This window comes from Talpa occidentalis, unplaced genomic scaffold, assembly GCF_014898055.3.
Source record: "Talpa occidentalis isolate TD23 unplaced genomic scaffold, MPIMG_talOcc4v2.1 talOcc4.7, whole genome shotgun sequence".
In the NCBI taxonomy this organism is placed as follows: domain Eukaryota; kingdom Metazoa; phylum Chordata; class Mammalia; order Eulipotyphla; family Talpidae; genus Talpa; species Talpa occidentalis.
In genome coordinates, this window is record NW_023605083.1 from 108497077 (window position 1) to 108520731 (window position 23655).

Sequence of the window (23655 nt, forward strand, 5' to 3'; positions counted from 1 at the left end):
CCGACTGTTTAGAATCATTTAAAGTATATTTTGGCAAGGGATCAAAACAGGCAAGATTTTTTTTGGTTTCCTGTTTTGTTTAAGCTTTTCCTCCATCAACTTCAGAAGAGTTTCAGGTTAACAAAATTACAGTGAAAACAGTACGGAGTTCCTGACATCCCACACAATATGGGGTTTTAAAAATCTAGCTTCCACGACTCCTTGCTTTTGATCTCACATTTTGCAGGTGTAACAGGGTGGTCCTCAGGAAAGGAGGAGGTTCCAGGTTTCCTGCCCCACCCAAGGGAAGGTGGAGCTGAGTAAGGAGAGAAGAAGCTGCAGAGGAGACTGAGGAAGGAAGCAGGATGGAGCCAGGAGACCTGGAGGAGGCACATGGAGCCTAGAGACACGTGAAGAAATGTGCTTGTCTTTTGGTCGTGGACGGGGTGACACAGATGTGGGTGAGACCCGGGGAAGTGACAATGGCAGCTTTTATCTTGATTTTGATTTTGCTCTTTTCCTTCCGGGCTTGTCTGGTTGTGTCTGACCCTTTTCTATGGGTCCCCACTGGAAGATGCTTTAGCCTTATGGCAGGCTTTGGGGCCTTGCTCTGGGCCTATCCCATTTGGATGGCGTTTTACCCACGAGGGGACGGGTAACTTTGGGTGCTTGATTTAGAAACCAGATTCTTTGCCTTTCCTGTATTATTTCCTAATTGTATTAAAGTTCCTTCCCATTAAAGTCTCATGTTTTGTGTTAATGCGGCGGATGGCAGAACCCTATGTAGAATAGGCAGGTTTGCGGGGTTTGGGCTGACCCTCTCCCTGCCCTGTAACACAGGGAGTTCAGAGTGCAACTTCCTGACCATGAAGAAAACCCAGTTCAGTTAAAACTTCACAGCCCAACCACCAATGAGTCAGGAGCCAGGCAGGCGGAACCTGCTGTTCCCTGGGGGTTTGCACCAAACCCGAGGGGAGGAGCCCGGAGCCGTGGGGCCGGACCGTGGACAGTCCTGGGGGGGTGGAGTGGGGCGAGAGCACAGTCCTCGAGCTCAGACCCCTCCTCCGGGGGCAGGCTCTCCACGCCAGAACATTTTTAACCTCAAGACGTCCAGCTCTCTGAGGCAGGTGGCAACTACACATACATACGCACATGTGTGACGGCGGCTTGTTGTTTAACGCAGACGCCTGCAGGCCATTCTGAGGCGCACCCCACTCCTGGCCACGGCCCACACCCCTCGCAGCGACGCAGACGCCCGGCGCCCAGGTCGCCGCCGGGCCCTACCGTCGCGCGCGCGGGGGTGGGCGGGCGCGCGCGCGCGTGATGACGTCCGGGGAGCGCGCGCGCCACCGTGGCCGCCGCTGTCGCCGTCGCCGCCGAGCCGAGTGGAAGTTGCCGGTAGTCGGGTTGGAGGTGATGGCCGGGACTCAGGGCCTCGGGGTGGCGTCTCTCGCTGTTCCTGTGTTCGCCGCCGGGGCCTCCGTCCGCTCTTCGTCATGAGAGGTCAGGCCTGGGGGAAGTGCACGGTGGGGGGTCGGGGGGGGCGACGGCCGCGGCGAAGGGGGCCTGGGGAGAACACCCGAGGCGCTTGCAGCTCGAACGTGGGTGGAAAACTGCCCCGGGGGTTCCCGGAAGACTTGGTTACTTTCTTTCTGGCTGTTTTCTCCCTTTCTTTGCCTGTGCACGGAGGAATGTGGGAGGGTTGTGTTTTTTTGGAAGGCACTACAACTGCCCCGTCCACGTCAGTCTTCAGAGGTTTGAGGGAATAAATGGCACCCTGGTGTCGGAGCACCGGCGAAAGCATTTAAGGGAAGTCTTAAAAAAAAAAAAAAAAACACGACAAAACTGCCATATAGAGTAGCTGAGAAAAAAAAAAAAATCAAGACTAGAAATGCAGTAGAATGACACAGAACATACCCCGAAGTCAACCCTAGATTCCTCCCACAGAAATGGCATTCTGGGGTCGGGCTCTGCGTTTCGTCATCGGGCTTTGCTGTCATTATGGGTCCTCGACGGCTGTCCATATCGGTCATTTAAGGATCCCTTCTTATCGGTATCCTTTCTCGACCCTTCTCCCCCAGTCCCCTCCACCGATGGTGGCATTTTTTAATGGGCAGAGTATGTAACTATCCTTATTCAGACTAAAGAGTCACCTAACAATTAATTATATGGCGACTCCCAAAGTCTCCCCATTTTAAAGCTATTTGGATAACATCCTTTTGAGGGGAGGAAGGTAATAATCTTGGTATTAATTATAGGAAACCTTTTTATTAGCTTTTGGAAAGCTGATTCAGCATACAGCAAAATTTGTAGGTCACCTATGTGAAGTATTTATTAATTACCTCTGATAATAAGCCACTACTTTTTTTTTTTTTTTTTTTGTCTTCCTATGAAAAATACTCACTCACTCTCATGAAGTCTTTGAAGAATCTACATCAGAGATGAAACTGCTCCGGGTTGGCAAAGTAAATGTATTGAAATATTCCAGCACGAAAGATTACTAATACCTTTGATTCTTTCACGGATTCCTTCATCATTAGAGAACTTAAGGCATCTAAAGCTCAACGTTCTTTGTAGCAGTTGTCCCCTAGAAGTATTTGTGAGACAGCAGAGCCATAGCACTGAGGGAGAAGTGTAGAAACAAGTGATAGATAATCTAAAGTAATTTATCTACTGTGACTATCAGTCAGCCTCTCTTTTAGTTAGTAAAGGAGTCCTAGTGAGCAGTATGTTGCCTGTATTTAACTGTTGACTTAGAATATTTTCTTTTATTTTTAGGAGACAGAATCCTAAGGCAAAAATATCTGGACCACATAAAAAATATTCAAGGGTCATGCAAGCCAACTGTAGTCAATTGCACAGTCCTCCAGTAGCTGCAGGCAATGAGAGTGCCTCAGCCTCCCATTGTGTCCATACAAGATTGACAGGAGGTGCTTCTTGTCTTCATTCTGGAGACGTTCATATACAGATAAACTCCATACCTAAAGAATGTGCTGAAAATCCAAGCTCCAGAAATACAAGGTCAGGTGTCTGTAGCTGTACCTATGGATGTGTACATAGTCCCTCACGGAGTCACTCCCACAGTGAAGCAAGACGGCCTAATGATAACGTCATGGAGTCTGGAGATCATAGTAGTAACTCCTTCTCAGAATTCCATTATCTCTTCAAGTGGTTGCAAAAAAGTCTTCCATATATTCTGATTCTGGGTGTCAAACTTGTAATGCAGCATATAACAGGTAGGGTATAATAAGACATTGTTTTGTTGCTAAATTCAGTTAATTTTATTTCCTTATTGGTAATCTATCCTTATATGTTTCAGTTATTTTGAGTTTGCCTTTTAAATTGTATGTTTCCTTTAAATTCGTATCATTGTGTTCTTTGATTTTTTTTTTTCCTTTCAATTAACTGGAGCTTATTTTCTAACAGGAATTTCTCTTGGAATTGGGCTGCTTACAACTTTTATGTATGCAAACAAAAGCATTGTAAATCAGGTTTTTCTAAGAGTAAGTATAACAAGTAACTAAAAAAAAAAATCTTTAAATGTTTCTCTAGTATTATATACTTAATTTTGAGAAAGCGAAAAAATAAGATTGTTTGATAAATTTAAATATATACTTTAACATCCATGTTGTTAAATTTTGTTACCTAAATGACCTGGAATAAATGATCAGTCCTAATGTGGAATTGTTCCACCTTGCTTTCTTTGAATTCATGAAAGGATGAAAAAATGAACAGTAGGATTAGAAGATTTTTTTTTAAAGACTTATTTACTTATTCATATAAGAGCTGGGATGTAGGCCAGAGGTGCAGTGGGGTGGGGGTATGAGAGGATTCACCAGAGACAGAGTGGGAGCAGAACAGGCAGATCTACTGAAATACACTGCTGTGGGGAGCAGTGGTTAATAGAGGAGAGGTCTGTTGCACTGTGTGGGTTAGCAACATGGTGCGGGGGATCAAACTGGTGCTACAGTGACTGTGGATTGCTTCATATTGCTGAGACTTAATCCCTTGCACCACCAGGGAAGCCCCAGGATTAAAAGATTTAGAATGCACTATTTGATCTGGTTTATTAAGTGCCTTCATGTTTTGTGAGTTAATTTGACCATACTAAGTAATACAGTCATCAAAAACTTTAGCTGTAAGATTTAAAAGTTAAATAAAATGTACATTGAATAAATGAGTTTTCAACTGTTTAGGTTTCTCTTATTTAAAGAAAATTAAACCCCAGAAGTTTTTACATAAAACATATGTAAATCACTGAGAAAAATAGGATTAGTTTCTAAAGTTTCATTTTTAAGCAATTTTAAAGAGTGATATATATATGTAAAGAATCAAGCATTCTGACATGGAAATTTGTAGTTAGAACCTATCAAACTATAAAAATGTAGGGTTTAGGGCCTCCTGGTGGCCTAGGGATTGGATCTCAGAACGATCACCCCTGCGGCCTGTGTTTGATCCCTGACCAGGTTGCTAACCCACGTAGCCCAGCAGAAATCTGTTTCACCTGCTGCTCCCCTCAACAGCATATTTCAGTAGATCTGCTTGTTCTGCTCCCCTCTCAACACCCCTCCTGGCACCTCTGGTCTGCACCCCAGTTCTTCTACACAAAAATATAATCTTTTTTTAAAAACTAGTAAACCTTTAAACTAGTAATTAAAACTTAACTTTGAGTGAAATTAAAAACAAATTACCTGGGCCTCCCCAGTGCCGCAGCGGGTTGAGCACAGCGCTGTGAAGCTGTCTGCAGCCTCTGCAGTGCAGGTTCGATCCCCAGCTGGCCAGGGAGATAACCACATGGTGCAGCACACCTCCTGTCTTGCCGCCTGCTCCCCTCAGCAGTGTTTTCAGTTGTCTGCCTGTTCTGCTCCCCACTCTGTCTCTGGTGAATTCTCTCACCCTCCTGTGCCTCTGGGCTGTACCCCAGTTCTTGTATAAATAAATAAATCTTAAAAAAAATTACCTTATTATTTACTCCATTGTCTGAGAACTTCTAAAATTATAAGGCCCAATCATTTAAATGCATTTTAAAAATTGTGTTGTCAGATGCAAAATAGGGAGCTGCAAGGGCAAAGTGTGCGTTTTAATGGGTGCTTTATGTTAACCTGTAGATTTGGTTTTTCTGAAACATAATGTTTTTATAGGCAAGAAACTTGTATTTTAAAAATGTTTAAAAGAATTGTCATATATAGTGTAATGTACAATTTAACATTATTTTTATTGATTAATCTATAAGGATGTTCTAAGTTAATAAATTATTAAAATAGTTTAATGACATTTACAGTTCTGGCATAATTCAACATAACGTAAAATTGTTTATTTTTCAGGAAAGGTGCTCAAAGATTCAGTGTGCTTGGTTACTGGTATTCTTAGCAGGATCGTCTGTTCTTTTATATTACGCCTTTCATTCTCAGTCACTTTATTACAGGTAATTAGAGATCCAAGTACACAATCACATTTTTAATGGAATAATATATTCCATAGCATTTTGTCTCTATCTTACTTGCACATACTTAACAGTTTATTACCTGTCTCGTTCCAAAATTGAGAGTTGTGACTTACTTAAATTTGTATCCTAGTGCCTTGGCTTAAAGCAGGTGCTCAGTATTAATTTTTGATACTTGAGTTTTTACTTATCAGTAGTTATTAGCACTATTAGGTTTGTGGTTATCTTCTTAAAGTTATTTTGATAAGCAAAAACTGTATATATTTAACATGTACATGATGTTTTAACATGTGTACATTTTTGAATGCTTACCACAATCAAGCTAATTATCACCTGTCTTAGTTACCTTTAGTGTGTTTGATGAAAACACTTTTTTCTTCTAGGAGACTTCCTGAAAGATGATGATAATAAAGTTTCCATGTCACATGGAAGTGTTCTGAATTTTTGCCTTTAATCAGATAATTAGAAGTTCTGGCTTCAGTGGAGTTGGAGCAATATAGACAAATCTGGGATATAGTCTGTAGGTGGAGCCAGTATCTCTTGCATTGGAATGGGTGGGTAGGTGGGGAGCAAGAATCAAGGATGGCACCTGGGTTTTAGTCTAAGCAGCTGACTAAAGAGTGGTGCCATTTACTGGATTGGGAAAGACCCAGTTCCCTTTGAAAGGAACTGGTTTTCAGGGGAAAATCAATAATTTTGTTTTGAACATGTTAAGTTTGAGAAGTTATATAGAACTGCTAAAGTGATTATAGATATAGGTCATGAGTGCAGAGCAGAGGTTAGGGCTATAAGTTTTGGTGTTAACAGAATATGGTTGATATTTAACTACCATGGGACTCTAATAAGATTAGCCAGAGAAAGTAAGTAGACAGAAAAGGATCAAAGACCAGACATGTCCACAATCAAAACAAAAGGATACTAATAAGGATCCATTAGTCATCTATGAAACAAATTAGGACAGTATGGTGTCAGAAATTTAAGGAAAAAATAATTCAGGGAGGAAGATGAAAAAGGAAATAACTTGAATTTAGCAAAACCAAGAGAGTTGGTGATCTTTACAAAAGAAACTCAGTTGAAAAGGAGGGGGTGGAATTCTGAATGGTTAAGGAGAGAGTGGCAGATGTCTAGTAGTAGTGAATTTTTTCGTTTATAGGCTAGAAAAGTATCAACCATGACAAGCTAGGAAAACTGATCTTTTTTTCCTTTGGAAGAACAATTTGAAATTTAAACATTTAAAGACCTCTCTAAAATAAGCAAATAGATATTTTATTTACATGAACTCTAATATATTGCCAAACATATTTTACACATCAACTTAAATATTTCATGCAATTAAAAAATGCTAGCAATACATAGTATGTTGCTCTGGTAAATTTTGATGTTTTTCTCTTGGTAGCTTAATTTTTTTAAATCCTACTTTGGAACATTTGAGCTTCTGGGAAGTACTTTGGATTACTGGAATTACAGACTTCATTCTGAAATTCCTCTTCATGGGCTTAAAATGCCTTATTTTATTGGTGCCTTGTTTCATCTTGCCTTTTAAATCTAAGGTAAGAAACTAACTTTTGATTTGTTAGAACAGTGTTAGCAACCCAGATTAATGTTGTTCAGTCTTGATTTAAATAACTCGTTTTGTAATTTTTCAGCTTGCTACAAACCTGTTACCTCAGACTGACAACCATTTACTCAAGGACTTGAATCTAAATATTAACCTATCCCAATAAAATACAGAATTATATTTGCTTCAGAATAACCTAAAATTCAGTCACAGTGTCATATATGGAAATTTTGTTCTCCTCTAGGACATTATCAGTTGATAATTGATAACTGTATGTAGTTATTAAGTGGCATCCTAGATTCAATAAAAACCTTAATACAAATTTTTTAATTAGCTTACATTACACATTAACATCTTCACTGTCATTCTTTAGAAATTGTTTGAAAAGACTTCCCAATGATCATAATATGGAAGTTTTCAGTCATGAATATTATCATTTGTATTATTGTGCCATATACTCATGTTCTCAGTCCAATATGAAGTATTTCTGTAATGTATGTAAGTAGCCTAAGTTGCTCTACATTTTTTCTTCCTCTTCCTTTTTAGGGTTACTGGTATATGCTTTTAGAAGAATTATGTCAGTATTACCGAACTTTTGTTCCCATGCCAGTTTGGTTCCGTTACCTTATAAGCTATGGGAATTTTGATAATGTAACACAGAGTCTTGGGATAGCGCTGGCTTTACTCTACCTCATACTAAAAGTAAGTAATATTATATTTATAAATTTTGCCATTGCATGATGATTCATACAAACATGAACACAGAATTTACATACTACTGCTGCTTTTCCCTTTAGCTGATTTATAATTTATCTTCATATCACTAGTTTGAAGTAATGGCAGGTTCTATAGCTACTTACAAATGGAAATATCAGACCTTCCTGGTGGCGCAGGGGGTAAAGTGTCAACATTATGAAGCTGTCTGCAGCACGAGTTCAATCCCCACTCAAGGAGCTAACCCATGGCACAGCAGACCTCTCCTGTCTCACCTGCTGCTCCCCTCAGCAGTGTATTTTAGTCGATCTGCCTGTTCTGCTCCCCACTACTGTCTCTGGTAAATCCTCTCACCACCACTCCACACCCCTGCACCTATGGCCTATACCCCAGCTCTTGTATGCATAAATAAATCTTTTTTTAAAAAAAGACCAAGAAATGGAAATATCTACCTTTAGCTTAATTCAGTAATTATTAGTTGTTTTTTTTTTTTAATAGAGGCATGTTTTATTTATTTATTTGTTTGTTTGTTTTGTTTATACACGCACTGGGTACAGTCAGAAGCGCAGGAGGGCGAAAGAATTCACCAGAGCCAGAGCAGGGAGCAGAGCAGGCAGAAGGACCAAAGCACACTGCTGAGGGGAGCAGCGGGCGGCAGGAGAGGTCTGCGCGTCATGCGGGACCCTCCTCCGGTGGCCGGGGAGCAGCCGGGGATCGAACCTGCACTGCAGAGGCTGTGGGCAGCTTTGCAACCCAGCGCTCAACCGCTGCACCACCGGGGAGGCCCAGTAATTATTAGTTTTTATTGGATGGGAAGTGGACCTCCAAATAGCATGCGTATCTAAATGGGGAAACAAGTGGAATAGAATATACCCATCCACAACAGTAACATTTATCATACACATAATACTCAAACTAGTGGAGTATCTTGTTCTCTTCACTGCTTTGCCCAAGTTTACACTTTGTAAAACTTTAAAATCTAAATGTTAAAAATGTGAGCAAGTAAAATTGCTTCATCTTTGACATATATATTTCTCTTAACCAAATTGTAACTACGTATTCAAATGCATTTCAGCATGGTTATGAATTGGCTAAAATCTGTGAGTAGAATATTCTGTAATTGAAGTTGAAATATATTTAGACTGCAATTATTGCGATATGCAAGTAAGTTCGTATCGGTATTTGGTATTAAGGGATTTTTATCATTGGTTTCTAGGTCTAGCAAATAGGGCTTTTTGAATTAATAAATTATCTCATTTTCTATCAGCTTTTGGACATTACTGGACATGTGAGGACTTTTCTACGGGTTTTGCGAATATTTTTTACACGACCAGTAAGTACCTTTTAATCCATTAAGAAAAACTTTTACTTTTCTTCATTTAAACACATTTTTAGTTTAGTGACTTTTTAAATGTGGATTTAATAATTTTTTTAAACTTTTTTTATCCTTTAGCACCACGGTTATGACAATGGTTTAGGAGTTTCATTTCTGTGATCATTTTCCTGACTTGCACATTGACAAACCAATTTGTTGCAGTGCTTATGTAGTTAATGAGCTCTTGCCCTTTCAAGTCATTTGACAGTCTTAAGGGCTTATAAACATTCCCTTAATAATTTCCACAAATGGTAACTGTGTATTTCCATTAATTCCTTATTCAGTGTCTATGAAAGTGCTTCCTCTGTAATTTATGATGTTTATGAAAAACTCATTGCCTAAAATCATATCCATTGAAATTTCTTACTGAAGAAAATTTCCCCACCAATTCTCAATTCTTCTGCACAAATATATACTGCATTTATTAAGGAATTTAAAAAATTAAAGGAATTAATAAGATTCCAAATTCAGCTATAAACTTAATTATTATGATTCAACTGATGTAACAAATTGCAGATAAAGGGTAGAATAGGTTCATTTGCTAATAGCAGCCTCAAAGATTCTCAGTACTTAGGTGTCATCATCAAGATTTCAGAATATAATCCTCAATTTTACAATGCATTAGGTACTTAAATGGACTTGGAAAAGCTCAGGATCTGATTTATAAAAATGCCAATTTAGTAATGTGTGTTGAAAAATAAAGGATTATCTCTGCAAAGTAGACCAAACTAACTGGCCAGTTTTGCTACATCCTGTTTAGACTTCTTGTAGACAAAATACAATAAAATTAAGAGGTCAGCTCTGCCTAAGTTTATTCAGCTGGTGTTTCTGTACTAGCCATTTTACTATAATTGATCTAGTAAGGCTCATGCTGAAATACTCTTCTCTGTGCGGCAGAGAATATCAGTCATAAACACGGAGTTATTCCTGGTATCTCTTAGGAAAGTGCCCTAGACCTGTATATACATTTCCTTAACTTTGCCAGGAAAATTGCAGTCACTGTCAGGGTAAGTGTTCACCTGAAGGGAGTTTGCAGTGTCAGACAAAAATGCTATTCTAAAAGCTTGTCAGCATAATTATCTGCAGTGTATTTAAATGACGTTCTACTGAAGGGAAGTTAGCACCAAGATCATCCATCGGTATCCTGATTTGTTTTTGAAATCTTTAACATCACCAGTCTTGAACAATCTTCCTTTTTAATATTTTTATCCTCTGAATCATAGTTTCATTTTGTTAACCTTTGCAGTACAAGAAGTTTTAGATCATAACTTCAGATTATTGAACACGTTTTGTTTGCATTACTGTAACTGAATTCTGGTGGTCTTCTCTTAAGCCACATTTTCCCATTGTTTCTACTGAAAACTGATCTCGTTTGTAACATTTTGTCACATCTAGTTACTAAATTCTGCTGAATTGGTGAGGAAGTTGTTAAATCTTAAAGATATCATAAAATTTTTAGGACATTAGAAGAAAAGAAATTCAAAGAATCACATTATTGTTCAGTTTTGACAATACACTATCCATGTGACATTTTTCAACTTACACGTCTTTTGTAAAGTCTTATTCTTTCCTAGTACTAAATGCTCTTTTACAGCAACCAAGGACAATAAAAGTTTTTAGCTTTAGTGGCAGAACAGTGTTTAGTCCCTAAACCTTCACATCAAACTCACCTGGAGAGCTTCCAAAAATTAAGATTCCTGGGTCACATCCCAGTATATCTGGATCTATTGAATTGATCTCTGGTGTGAAGCACAGAATCTATTTTAAAAGCAGTCTTTCCACATGATGTTACATTTAGCCAGCCAAGTTCTGAATTGACGTCTGTTGACCACTGCCATCAGTGGGCTCAGTTTGGCAATACATGAATGTAGATCTTATAATAATTATATTTCAGATTGTTAGTTTCTTAACTACTTGAAAATTGGTTGAGTTTGAAGCACTATCATTTGGAAACCCAGTGACCTAACAATTTTCTAGATTTTATTATGCATTTAATGATGTCATATAATAATATAATATTATATTATTATAATAATATAATATAATATCATATAATAATATATGAAGAACATATATTATTCCATCAAGGTGTGGTTTTGCTTATGTAGTTTGGCTTTGAAATGTTTGTGTCCTTTAGAAAAATTTTCAAATGCCTAGTTCCAAAGAGAAATGAGAAATATAGACTCATCTGTGATTTGAGGAAAACGAAAGAAATAAATTTTTGGATAAACAGAACTTATTCCTTTCATAGAGTTATGGAGTAACTGCCACCAAGAGACAATGTTCAGATGTGGATGATATTTGTTCAATATGTCAAGCTGAATTTCAAAAGCCAATTCTACTCATCTGTCAGGTAATTATATTTTTAAGAAACCTAAATATAATAAATACTTCTGTTACTTATAAGGGAAAAAAAACTACAATGTCCAGCAGAAAGTAGCATTCAGGGCACAAACTAGATAGTAATTCCTTATTTGTGATTAGGATTTGTGGATTAGCTGTATCTTATTCCTTGTGTTCTAATGATTTTTATGCAAAGCAATGTATAAAGGGGAAAAATAATATGGCAGTTTGAATACCAATGTGACTGGAAAACAGGCTTTTTAAAAAAAAATGTGTGTGTTAGTCTTTTAGAAATACTACCAGTATTTGTAATTGAACTGTGTAAGACCCTTCCCTCTATACTTCATAGCAATTACACTTAAACTATTAAGTCAATATATTTAATCTTAATGTTATCACCTAGATAGCTAGTATTATTAAAAGTGATTAGATAGTCCAGTCAAAAGAACACTAGTGGCTTGAGCCACCACTCTGTGTTCTTAAATGTCCAACTTGTTTTTTCATTTGGGATTGGTCCTGTCCAAAGTCCCTTTCAGCTCTAAAGAGTATGATTCTCTACAGTTGAGGACTTTAAGATTTTATTTATATTTGCATAGAAGAACTGAGGTGAATGCCAGAGGTACAGATAGTGAGAGGATTCCCCAGAGACAGAGTGGGGAGCAGAGCAGATTTACTGAAATACACTGCTGGGGGCACAGTGGGTGAGACACTTAAGTGTAGTGGTCTGCTGCACCATATGTGGATTAGCTCCCTGGCAGGGAGTTGAACTCAGGGGCAATCACAGTGAGATGTCACAGCGACAGCCCTGAGACTTAATCCCTAGGCCACCAGGGAGGCCCCAGTTGAGGACTTTAAATTAAAATGTTATCAAGTATAATATCTAGTTCTTAATTACCTTACAGCATATATTTTGTGAAGAGTGCATTACCATATGGTTTAACAGAGAGAAAACATGTCCGCTGTGCAGAACTGTGATTTCAGACCATATAAATAAATGGAAAGATGGAGCCACTTCATCACATCTTCAAATATATTAAGTTGTTTAAACTGTTAAGGCCACAAACACTAATTTCACTTGCTAACAGTTACTATTGAGAGACATTAGCATGGATTTTCACAGACAAAAGGAAGAATTTTCTCAACTGTCTTAGAATATTATAAGACGTAAGTGTATATTTCACTTTATCAAAAGTTAATGAACCCTGTATTTTAAAAAATTTGTAATGTTCAACATAATGCAACATTTGTTCTACCCTATTTGACAGGTGATTACAGTGTTAAGTTGTAAATATGTTTTCTTGTTAATGTTACCAAAACAGCAATTGGTTAACTAGAACTAGTGGGCTTAGAGGAACTCAGGTATTCTTTCCTGACATTGTTTTCAGAATAAAGAGTATTTTTCATATTTTAAGATACATATTAGCTGAAAGTTTCCTTTAGCATCAATTTTTATAATTCCCATTCTAAAAATTCTTAAAGTTTTCATAAAATTTGTATTTTTAAAGTTCCAAATGCTATATTTTACCTGTAACAATCAGATTTTCTAAGTAGAGATTAATTTGCTGAGGATATATTTTAATATTGTATTATTCTCCATAGTGTGGTTACCAATCAGTGAGAATAGATGATATAAATTCATTTTGTTTGTAAACCTCATACATTTCAAATCCTGCCATCAGCTTTAATGGTCATGATCTTGCTTTTTGTATAGTGCCATGGACTATCTTGAAGTAACTATTAAAATAATTTACATGGATTACATACAGCTGGCTTCACTGATGATTTGAATAGTGTGACAAACACCTAAACTCTTTGAAAGAATTCCCTTATAACTAGTTTTCTCCAGAGCAGTTTGGAATCTTAGGCATGAATCACCATTGCTTGGGAATAATAAAGGTTACACTCAGAGGCATCCAAGAGCTTTGGATAATGTGGTTTGTTTTTCTTCTAGGTATTTGTGTAGAAGGTGGTGGATAAGGGAATGAGGCATATTCTCCTTCCACTTGAAACCTTGAAGGGGGTTATTGGGGGGTAAGGATGCAAGAGCTACAACAGAAGTCTGACTGGCTGGTTATATCTAAGCACGGAGTATAAGGTCTCCTCATTTTTTTATTATCATCTATTAGTTTGTACATAAGAAAGAGATAGTGGGAAGGAAAAATTAGGAGGTAGAGATAGAAAAACAAATTTGCAGTGTTAAAACAAAAGCTAAAGCAGCATATGGATTAATAAGGATAGTAACCAACCAACTACAGGTTAAGTCACTTTCATACCTATGCGACTACCCGATTTGACAAGAACATTACATAACTTGTAACTTTTTCCCCCCACATAAACATTGCCACATTATAAGTACCTACTGATTCAATGATGATATATTTAAGTGTCTAGTTTGCAAACCATTGCAAACACTGAAACAATCTACTTGGCCTTAAATGGATCTTCCTTCCTTTGTGGTGAACCTAGCAGCTAGCTGTATGTAGGTATACATCAAGGTGATGGGTAAGAAAGGCAATTTGGAATTAGAATTGGGGTGAGAACCATAGATATGACTTGTTAAAAACATGAAAATGAGAATAGCATCCTACTACTTGGGTTACATCAGCTCTATTGCAGTACCTCTGTACCATACCTACTTACCTGATGGCTATATGGATAGCTTTGTTTCTTAATATGACTTCATCGCAAAGGAGGTCTATGATGGAAACAATGGGTTTTTTGTTGGGAATTTTTTTAAGGTAATATTGATTTGTAATATTAAAAAACATTCTATAGCATTATAATGTTGTATAACCTTATAATTCAACATCCGTATACACTATATCATAATGCCACTGATTTCTATCCATCACCATTGCTTTTGTTTTCTTAAGGAACAAAAATGCAGTTCACGTTATGAATTCAAAAGGAGGGAAATGTAATCAGAGCTTTGCCATCCACTAAATAATGTTCATGAACTGAAAACATTTCTCTACTTCCATATTCCTTCATGTCAAAAATGGAAATAGGGATTATAAAACCCATTCTTTGAATTCAGAGCACACCCTCTGAAAGATTGTCTTACCAGCATTAGGAGCTGCTATTATGTTTTATGAAAAGATGTCAGTTTAAGAACTCTTACAGAAAATTCATCTTGGAAAGTGTGACAGAATTACCTCATAATAATAAGTGGTTTATACAGAACACATCTTACATTAAATATATTAAAATAAGTTTGTATACTACATTATTTTGTGTATACACATTAAATCAAATATAGTTAACAAGTGTGGTTGACCTAATTTGTTAGCACAAGAGTTTTCCTAGTGTTTTCCACCTAAAGATAGTTGTCACCTTAACTTTTTCTTGGAATGTACCATTTCAATTCTATTTGACTTGAAAGTTAGATATATAACATCTAATTTATGAAATCAGTACTAAAACTTGTTACATATTTAAGTATATTCAATTTCTCAGCATAGTTTACATTTGTGATTCCGCACATATATAGTTTACCAAATATGAGAATCTGAACACATCTGGCATGTTAAGGAAAATTACTGAAAATGATTTGTGTACCTAATATTTACATGGAGTTACTTCTTCCTATCTTAGGATAAAAAAAAAAAATCACTTCTATTTAATGTTCATTCAGATTTGCATTTAATTTCTATTTACATTCATTCAATCCAAAATCAAATAATACAGTAAACTAAATACAGATGAAAAGCAGAAAAAGTTGTTACCCTCATAGCACTCCTAATAAGGCAGCTGAAGAATTTTACTCTGACAAATGCAAAGCCAATTTGGAAAAGGAGAAAAATAATAGTTTAAAGAGCAAACACAAACACAGATGAACCCATCTTTCAGATGTTACTTCAGATAATTCACTGAGATAATACTTGTGCTGTAGTAGTAAATTAAGAATCACACAAGAAAATGTTTTTATCAGCAAGAGACCACAAATCATGTGTGACAAATACTTTTATGATTGTTTTGTTCAGCTTGCTAGTGTCTACTCCAATGAAAAAAAGATAGTGGTTTGGAAATTGATGTTTTTATTTGAGAAAATTAACCATTTCCAAAGCTTCAAAATGCATTCTTCATAAATTCAACATTTCTCATGGGAATAATCTGAGATCTAGCCCTTGTAAGCTAGGAACCATATGTCTGAGTAACCAAAATAGTTAGGTCCTATAATAAATATAAAATCCAAGGCTCGGTATAATAATACTATTGAAGATGCATCTTGTTTATAATAATTTATTACCTATAGTAAAGAATGTTGAATTTATGGAGTATCATACATGCATTCTTCCCCCCCAAATTATTTCTATTTCAAAATATAGCATGGAAAAAAATCCTTCTTGAAGGACGCAAACTTAAGAGCATAACGGGGAAAAAGAACATAATTTTCCTAAAAATCTGGTTCAAGTTCAATAATTAATACTTTACATTGTTAATCACAGCTGGTTTATAAATCCCAGTTTATTCTGTAATGCTACGAACCTTATAAAATCAAAATTAGTAAACTTTAGTTCTCAGTGATTTTACTTTAATTAAAAAACAGCATGTATAAAATAAAAAAATATCCTGTAATAGCTTGATTTTAAAGAAAATAAGTGATGGAAAAAAGAAAAGCAATCTCTTTTATACACTTACCTGGAATAATCATAAAGAACCCTTTTAGAAACTCAAGACTACTAATATTGACATCATCTATTTTAAACTATAGTTGGATTTTTACAAATAAATATAGGGTAAGCCATATTGCATAGGTGTGTGCTTTCTGTCTGTGACACTAATGTGGCACTTGACGTGTTTTCACAGTCATAGTAGTAGGGATATCCATTTATGAAACATAATTTCTCAAACTTGCCACAGCATAGTAAATTAATTTCACTTACTGTTAAGTTTGAAAAATTCTATTTGTGTGGATGGTAGGTGTGCAATTAATGCTTTTTATGCAGGAAAGTTGCAATGTTTGCCACTATCACTGGCAGTGCTAATTATGAAAATGGTTTAACTATGGGGTGGTTATAGCCAGCCAATCACAGTGCAAATGTTACTAGGACTGAGGAGAAATATTTTGGTGTAAAAATTTAGCTGGAATTTGGTCAGACAGTTAACACTACAGTTAATAAACACATTTGAAAACAAGTATCAGGAGTACAAGTCATTTACAGCCTGATATAAAGCCTATACATATCACCATAGTTTTTTTGGGTTCTGTCAGACATCTTAAACTTATAAAACAAAGTTATGCACTTTAAGTACAATATCTGCCCTTATTATTGTAGCTTCTAATTTACTATCTATAATCACAGAATTCTCAATAAGCTGCTGCAATAGAGGAGGAGGGAGTCTACAGGGAATGATTTTTAAGGAAAAAAAAGGGGGCTTCTCTGTCCAGAGATGAACTGTTACCAATTCTTTCATTTATTGCCATAATTCAAAAGCTATATTTTTCAATAGTTTTTGTGGTTCTATTTTTGCTTAATGTCATAGGATTTTAACTCATCTCACTTGAATTGCCATTTAAATAAGCAAAGCTTTGCTCTCTTTCTGACTGAATTCAACATGCATAAAGAATTTTATGGCTTGGATCCTATGGCTCAAAAAAGTTTGGAAAATACAGCAAGCAGCATCTATTTTAAAAAATCATAGGGTTGCAAAATACTACAAATTGACTTCGCATACTCAGACTGAAGACATTATAAAAGACAAACAAAAAGAGGTGGTAAGACTCAACTGCAACTGCATGATCATCTATTATACCAGTATGCACTGAAGTAATTTTTTATAAAGCTCTGCAGATAGTAAACCCTTTTACCAGCTAAAGTCATGGAAATGCTCTCTTTAAGGCAGGAAGTATTTAAGAAAGGTAAAGTTACCTTTTTTATTCTTTGTACCTATAAATCACTTATGTAATTTTGTTACAATTTCAAAAACATAGTGTCTTGTTAACATATTTCCTAAATTAAGCCACTAAGTTTTCGTATTTACTGTGGAAGACATTCATCAAAAGGCCATCAAATATTTTTACAATCAAAAAATGTAATCCCGGTATAGGAGAAAACAAATTATACCTTTTTTCCTTTGAAAACTGTTGAGGAAAAAATGTAAGGAAGGTAGACAGCAAGAACAGTAAAAAGAAGCAAAACTTAAAACCTTACCAATTTGCTGTAAAGAGATTAGTCACAGAGAGTGGACCATGGCAACACCCTCTTCCCCTGGATTTCCCATGTCCCTTATTTTGCCGCCCTCAGTATGCATTTTATCCTGACTCTCTTCTGTCCTTCTTCAGCCACGGGCTGAACACATTTGGTTGGCGTCTTGAACCAAATACTGGTATAAGAACAGGTGGCAATATTTTTCCAGTGCAATGCAGGCCCAGAACAAGGATGAAATGAAGGACATACAACTTATGCCTATTTCCAAGGCTTCCAGTTAAGCTTAGCACATAACAGTACTGCAAGTAGAAATGATTAAATAGATTCTTTTTTTTTTTTTCCCCTAGTATTACAGACAGGTATTGCAGCTGGGTTATTGAAAATAAACCCCAGGTACACCCCAACCCCTCAAACGAGCCACAGCTGTGGTTAACAATGATTCTTTTGCATTTTTATTATTTCACCAAGAGAAGAAACAGAAGTTGTCTGGCTTTCTTCACACCAACCAATAATTTCGCATTTTAAAGTTTGGGATATTTTCCATAATGAGCTGAATCAAAAATCTATTTGAAAAATATATATTTATATAAAAAAAAGATTCAGGTTGTTTGCACGTAAAACATCAATTGATAAGTTTCTTTTGTCTTTGATTCCATGTTGCTGGAAAAAGTTTGACCAAGCTTGCATGCTAATTTGTCCTTAGTTGCAAGTATTACAGGCAATTTCATACTTTGCCTAATGAAAGGATAACCCTTCTTCGACACAATCAAAACTCAACAGTGATTCAGAAGCAACATCCTATCCTTAATACTGTCAGTTTTGAGCCATCAACAAGAAAATCCTTGATAAGGTTGAGGAGATGTCGCTAAGAATCAATTAACTGATGTGCCTAAGAGTTCCGCAATACTATTTTGCTTAGTTTTTTTTTGCACCATTGATTGATTTTTTTTAAAATCCATGTTTTATTTTTCCTCTGTCCAAAGTGTTCTATGTAATGAGACTGACTCTTTGAGACTGTCATTTGAGTCTTCTTATTTCACCACGCAGGAAACTCACGTATCCCCTCCCCACCTTTTTTTTTGCCTTAAATTCATTAAAAACATTGCTCTGTCATAGATTCATTCGAAGGTGCTCTGGTCGTTTGGAAATCATGGGAAAAGCTTGTTTTTTGTATGGCCCAGAGTTTGGCTGTCGTATTGGAAGTGGTGCTGAAGCTTCCCCACTCATTGTCACATCCATCTGCTCTATTCCACTTGTTTCCATGGGGTATTCCACAGGCGTCTGAGGATTGGCCGTGCTGGCTGAAGCACCTCTTCCCCAGAAATCCCCAGGAGAAAATTTGACTGGGCTTTAAAACAAGAAGAGCTATCATTCATTTGTCTCAAGGATTAGCTCAATAAGAAATATTTCCCTTTCATTAAAAGGAGTAGGAAAATAGGACATTTATCTTCATTTAATTTTAATTTGGTTAAGGATTAGCGCAAAGGTAAAAGATAAAGTCATCTCTCCCCTAGACTGCTGGAGTTTCCTAACTGATCTCTTTACCTCTATACTTGCCCCCATAAAACCCTCAATTCTTTTTAAATTATTTTACTTTCACCCTTAAAACAGCTTCCCATTGTATTTAAAATAAAATACTTCTCCGAACCTTTGCCATTCTCTTCCTCACTCACCACATTCCAGGAACGTTGACCTCTTTTTCGTTTCCAAGAAAAGGCCACATTTTTCCTCCCTCAGGACTTTTCCACAGGAGGCTGATCTTCTACATGTAATACCCTTTTACTTCTATTTTGGATATTGCTAGCTCTTTCTCTTCATTCTTACATGTTACTTCAACAGAGGCCTTTTTCTGATCACCATGAACAGGAGCCTCGTTATTCTTTGTTCTCTACCAACACACTCAATTCTTTTTCATATTACACTTGGAAATACTTGTAATTATTACTTATTTTTTGTTTTTTTCTTCTTTGTTTATTTTGATTCCCACTAAATTAAGATACTATCAGGACAAGGACAATTCCTGTTAATCATGTGTCCCCAGAATACAGCACAGCCCCAGTATGCAATAAATGTTGAAATAAATGGAAAAAGAGGAAATCAGGTTATTTTCAGGAGGAAGGTAAACTACATAACATCACAGATTAGCCACAGGCTAGCTACTTGCAATATAACAAAGCATAGATGATGTGTTTATACCAATCAAATAACTTGGAATAAATTTCTTAAGCAATGCTCTTCTAGATCAAAAAAAAAAAAAAAAAAAAAAAAAGGAATAACAAAGTCCAAAATACCTGACAGGTGTTCGTGGGCTGCCAATAAATCTTCTAGGGGATCGAATTTTTGGTTCAAAGGAAAATTTTTCTTTCACACTTTCAAGTACAGATGGAGCCACATATGTAAAACCCTGAAAGAGAGTAACAGTGGATTACAGAACAGCATTTTGTCATATACATCAAGAAAATTAATGGGCCTCCCCAGTGGTACAGCAGGTTGAGCGCCACGCTGTGAAGCTGTCCGCAGCCTCTGCAGAGCGGGTTCAATTCCCAGCCGGCCAGGGAGATTCCCACATGGTGCGGCAGACCTCTCCTGCCTCGCCCGCTGCTCCCCTCAGCAGTGTCTTCTGTCCGTCTGCCTGTTCTGCTCCCCGCTCTATCTCTGGTGAATTCCTTCACCCTCCAGTGCCTCTGACTGTACCCCAGTTCTTGTATAAATAATCTTTAAAAAAAAGAAAAGAAAATTAACAATGGGGGCCTCCCTGGTGGCGTAAGGAGTTAAGCACAGCACTGTGAAGCTACTACCTGCAGCCACTGCAGCATGAGTTCAATCCCCAGCGGCCAGGGAGCTACCTACATGGCGCAGCAGACCTCTCCCGTCTCGCCTGCTCCCCTCAGCAGTGTATTTCAGTCTGCCTGTTCTGTTCCCCACTCTGTCTCTGGTGAATCCTCTCACCCCTGCACCTCTTGCCTGTATCCCAGTTCTTGTATGCATAAATAAATAAAAAAGAAAGAAAGAAAATTGGGTCTCCCTGGTGGCGCAAGGGGTTAAGCACCGCAGTATGAAGCAATCCGCAGCCTCTGCAGCACAAGTTCGATCCCCATTCGATCCCCAGCCGGCCAGAAAGCAACCCACATGGCGAAGCTGACCTCTCCTATCTCGCCTGCTGCTCCCCTCAGCAGTGTATTTCAGTCACTCTGCCTGTTCTGTTTCCCACTCTGTCTCTGGTGACACACACACACACACACACACACACACACACACACACACACACCATCCCCCCCCACACATCTCTGGCCTGTACCCCAGCTCTTGTATGCATAAATAAATAAATCTTTTTAAAAAAAAAGAAAATTAACAGTGTTTGGTTGTTCAGAAACACCAACACAACAACACACAGCTAAAATCTCCAATTTGTATGGTCTTCCATCTCCTTGATCTCATTTTACACCTGTGAACTTCTTTCTAGCTATTTCTTGAGGCAGAGACCTCAAGAACATCAAACTCTATTGAGCCCCACATACCAGCAAAAAAAATTCCACTCTATTGATATAAGTAGAACAAACAGGAAAATGTACATGTCACATTAAGATGTTAAATACTAAGATAAATCCAAAGAAAATTCTAGTGTTTCAAGTCAAATGCAGATAAGCAACTAAAATGACAACTTCCAAAACAGTTTCTCATTATTAAGCCAACAAAAATGGAATTCTTTATGTGCTTTTATGTGATCTTTTTGTTTTTACACCAATAACTGGATAGATGGGATATTTTCTTAATGAGTAAGGATCAACATTTTGAAGATCCTTAATTATAATAGCAATTCCTAGGTATCCGTAAGTTATAAGAGGATAGCTTAAAAAAAACAAACAACCTCAGCAGTGTATTTCAGTAGCTCCTCCTGTTCTGCTTCCCAGTCTGTCTCTGGTGAATCCTCTCACCCCCTGCATCTCTCTCCTACACCCCACTTCTTATATGCATTAAAAAAAAAAATAAAAATAAAAATAAACCTTTAAAAACAAACAAGCAAAACCTCAGGTGAGCTACAATAACTGCAAAGCAAGCAAACTGAATTTTCTTATTGAAAGGTCCACCCTCATACTTAATTTCTCATGGATACATGGAAATTCTTTCACTTACCAGAAAGACCTGGTTGGCACTTTCACTGAGAGTTGAGTCATCTGGGCTGTCAACAGGTGTCTGACGTGTAAACTTGGAATCAAACTGACTCACATCCTCTTCAGATTGCTTTAAAAAACAAAATAATCAGAAAATGAGGACTAGTTTATATTAGACATATTAGTCAAATGCATTACATCAGAAGAGATGGCTCTAAATAGAGCTCTTTTCACAGACTAGTCTTAGTAGGCACAGACTAAGAATAAATTCAGGTGGAAAGTATCCAAGGTCAAATTTCATCCTCAAATTTTAAACATTTACCAAGATATCTTAATACACAGTTAACACTCCTATTAAAAATTTGACTATCAATGTTTCCTGCTCACAAAGCTTCCAAGTGCCAAGTCTACTAGCTAAACCCTTTTTTACAGAATTTTTTTTCATTTTGTTTTTTTAAAATTTATTTATTTATTTATACAAGAACCGGGATACAGGCCAGATGTGTGGGAGGGTGAGAGGATTCACCAGAGACAGAGAGGGTAACAGAACAGGCAGACTGACGAAATACACTGCTGAGGGGAGCAGTGGGCGAGACAGGAGAGGTCTGCCGTGCCATGTGGGACCCTCACCGGCCGGCCGGGATAGAACTGGCGCTGCAGAGGCTGCGGACAGCTTCACAGTGCGGCACTCATCTGCCTGCACCACCAGGCGAGGCCCTAAATCCCTTTATTTATTTATTCATTTATTTATAAAGATTTATCTATTTATACAAGCACTGGGTACAGTCAGAAGCGCGGGAGGGTGAGAGAATTCACCAAAGCCAGAGTGGGGAGTGGGGAACAGAACAGGCAAAATGACGAAATACACTGCTCAGGGGAGGAGCAGGCGCAGCAGGAGAGGTCTGTCAAGCCATGTGGGATCCTCGCCAGTGGCAGCAGATCAAACCGGTACCACAGAGGCTGCGGGCAGCTTCGCAACCCAGCACTCAATCTCTGTGCCACCAGGGGAGGCCCCTAAATCCTTTTTTAGAAGTAATTTATTAGTCAACTGTTGCAGGTTTATAATGAACTTCAAAAATTAGTGAAGCACAGTTTAAATTCACAACAGATTTGTTCAGTATCTAGTTAGAACTCCTTCGCCTAGCTCATTTCATTCCTTTAGATTTCTCAAGGAGGGCCTCCCCGGTGGCGCAGCGGTTGAGCGCTGGGTTGCGAAGCTGCCCGCGGCCTCTGCGGCGCCGGTTCGATCCCCGGCTGCTCTCCGGCCGCTGGAGGAGGGTCCCACATGGCGCGCAGACCTCTCCTGCCGCCCGCTGCTCCCCTTAGCAGTGTACTTCAGTCCTTCTGCCTGCTCTGCTCCCCGCTCTGGCTCTGGTGAATTCTCTCACCCTCCTGCGCTTCTGACTGTACCCAGTGCTTGTATAAACAAACAAACAAACAAATAAATAAATAAAAAACATGCCTCTATAAAAAAAAAAAAAAAAAAAAAAAAAAATAGATTTCTCAAGGAATAAAAATAATATTCTCTTCTGCATTAGTATATTTTCCTATGAAAGAGTATTATCACCTAAATCTAACTATGAATTTGTTGATTTAATTCTTTCTCTCTGGTACATCAGACTACATGGTCATGTCAAAAGCTTTCAGAAACAAACATGAAAAAGCACACAGTGTCCAAAAATGGAAGATAATTGAACATCAATAAAAATAACTACAATGGATTGAAACAAACATGTTAAAAAAGCATGAATTATAATTATACTTAAAAAAAAACAAATTTTACTGGTCAATTTTGGAAGGTGCTATGAAATTAATTCATCATTTTGTAAAATATGAAATAAATATCTGTCCTGCTTTTCCTGTCTGAACTATATCTCTTGTAACCAAACAACTGATATAAAAGTTTTTTTTTTTTTAAAGATTGATTTATTTATGCATGCAAGAGCTGCGGTACAGGCCAGAGATGCAGGGGTGAGAGA

General features: G+C 37.5%; 2 protein-coding genes across 10 annotated transcripts in view; one reads left to right on the forward strand and one right to left on the reverse strand.

Annotated features, from left to right (window-relative positions):
• RPS6KB1 (ribosomal protein S6 kinase B1) overlaps positions 1-23655 on the reverse strand; it is a 137944-nt gene that overhangs the window by 81300 nt on the left and 32989 nt on the right. For 7 of the 9 annotated variants that reach the window (XM_037494566.2, XM_037494574.2, XM_054689486.1 and 4 more), the window contains exons 13-14: positions 21699-21806; positions 19856-19968 (exon numbers count right to left, since the gene is read on the reverse strand). In XM_037494566.2, the coding sequence (XP_037350463.1) occupies positions 19856-19968; positions 21699-21806 (221 nt within the window). Of the gene's footprint in view, positions 1-15037; positions 18930-19855; positions 19969-21698; positions 21807-23655 lie in introns of those variants that run through there. The other 2 variants (XM_037494567.1, XM_037494568.2) reach the window with 2 other exon arrangements.
• On the forward strand, positions 1397-13050 carry RNFT1 (ring finger protein, transmembrane 1; the record flags this gene model as incomplete). The annotated part of the gene is made up of 9 exons (XM_037495348.2): positions 1397-1482; positions 2758-3215; positions 3406-3482; positions 5304-5404; positions 6819-6972; positions 7527-7682; positions 8962-9027; positions 11321-11422; positions 12315-13050. Coding segments are annotated over 9 exons (1335 nt in total), but the record flags the coding sequence as incomplete, so codon positions are not given.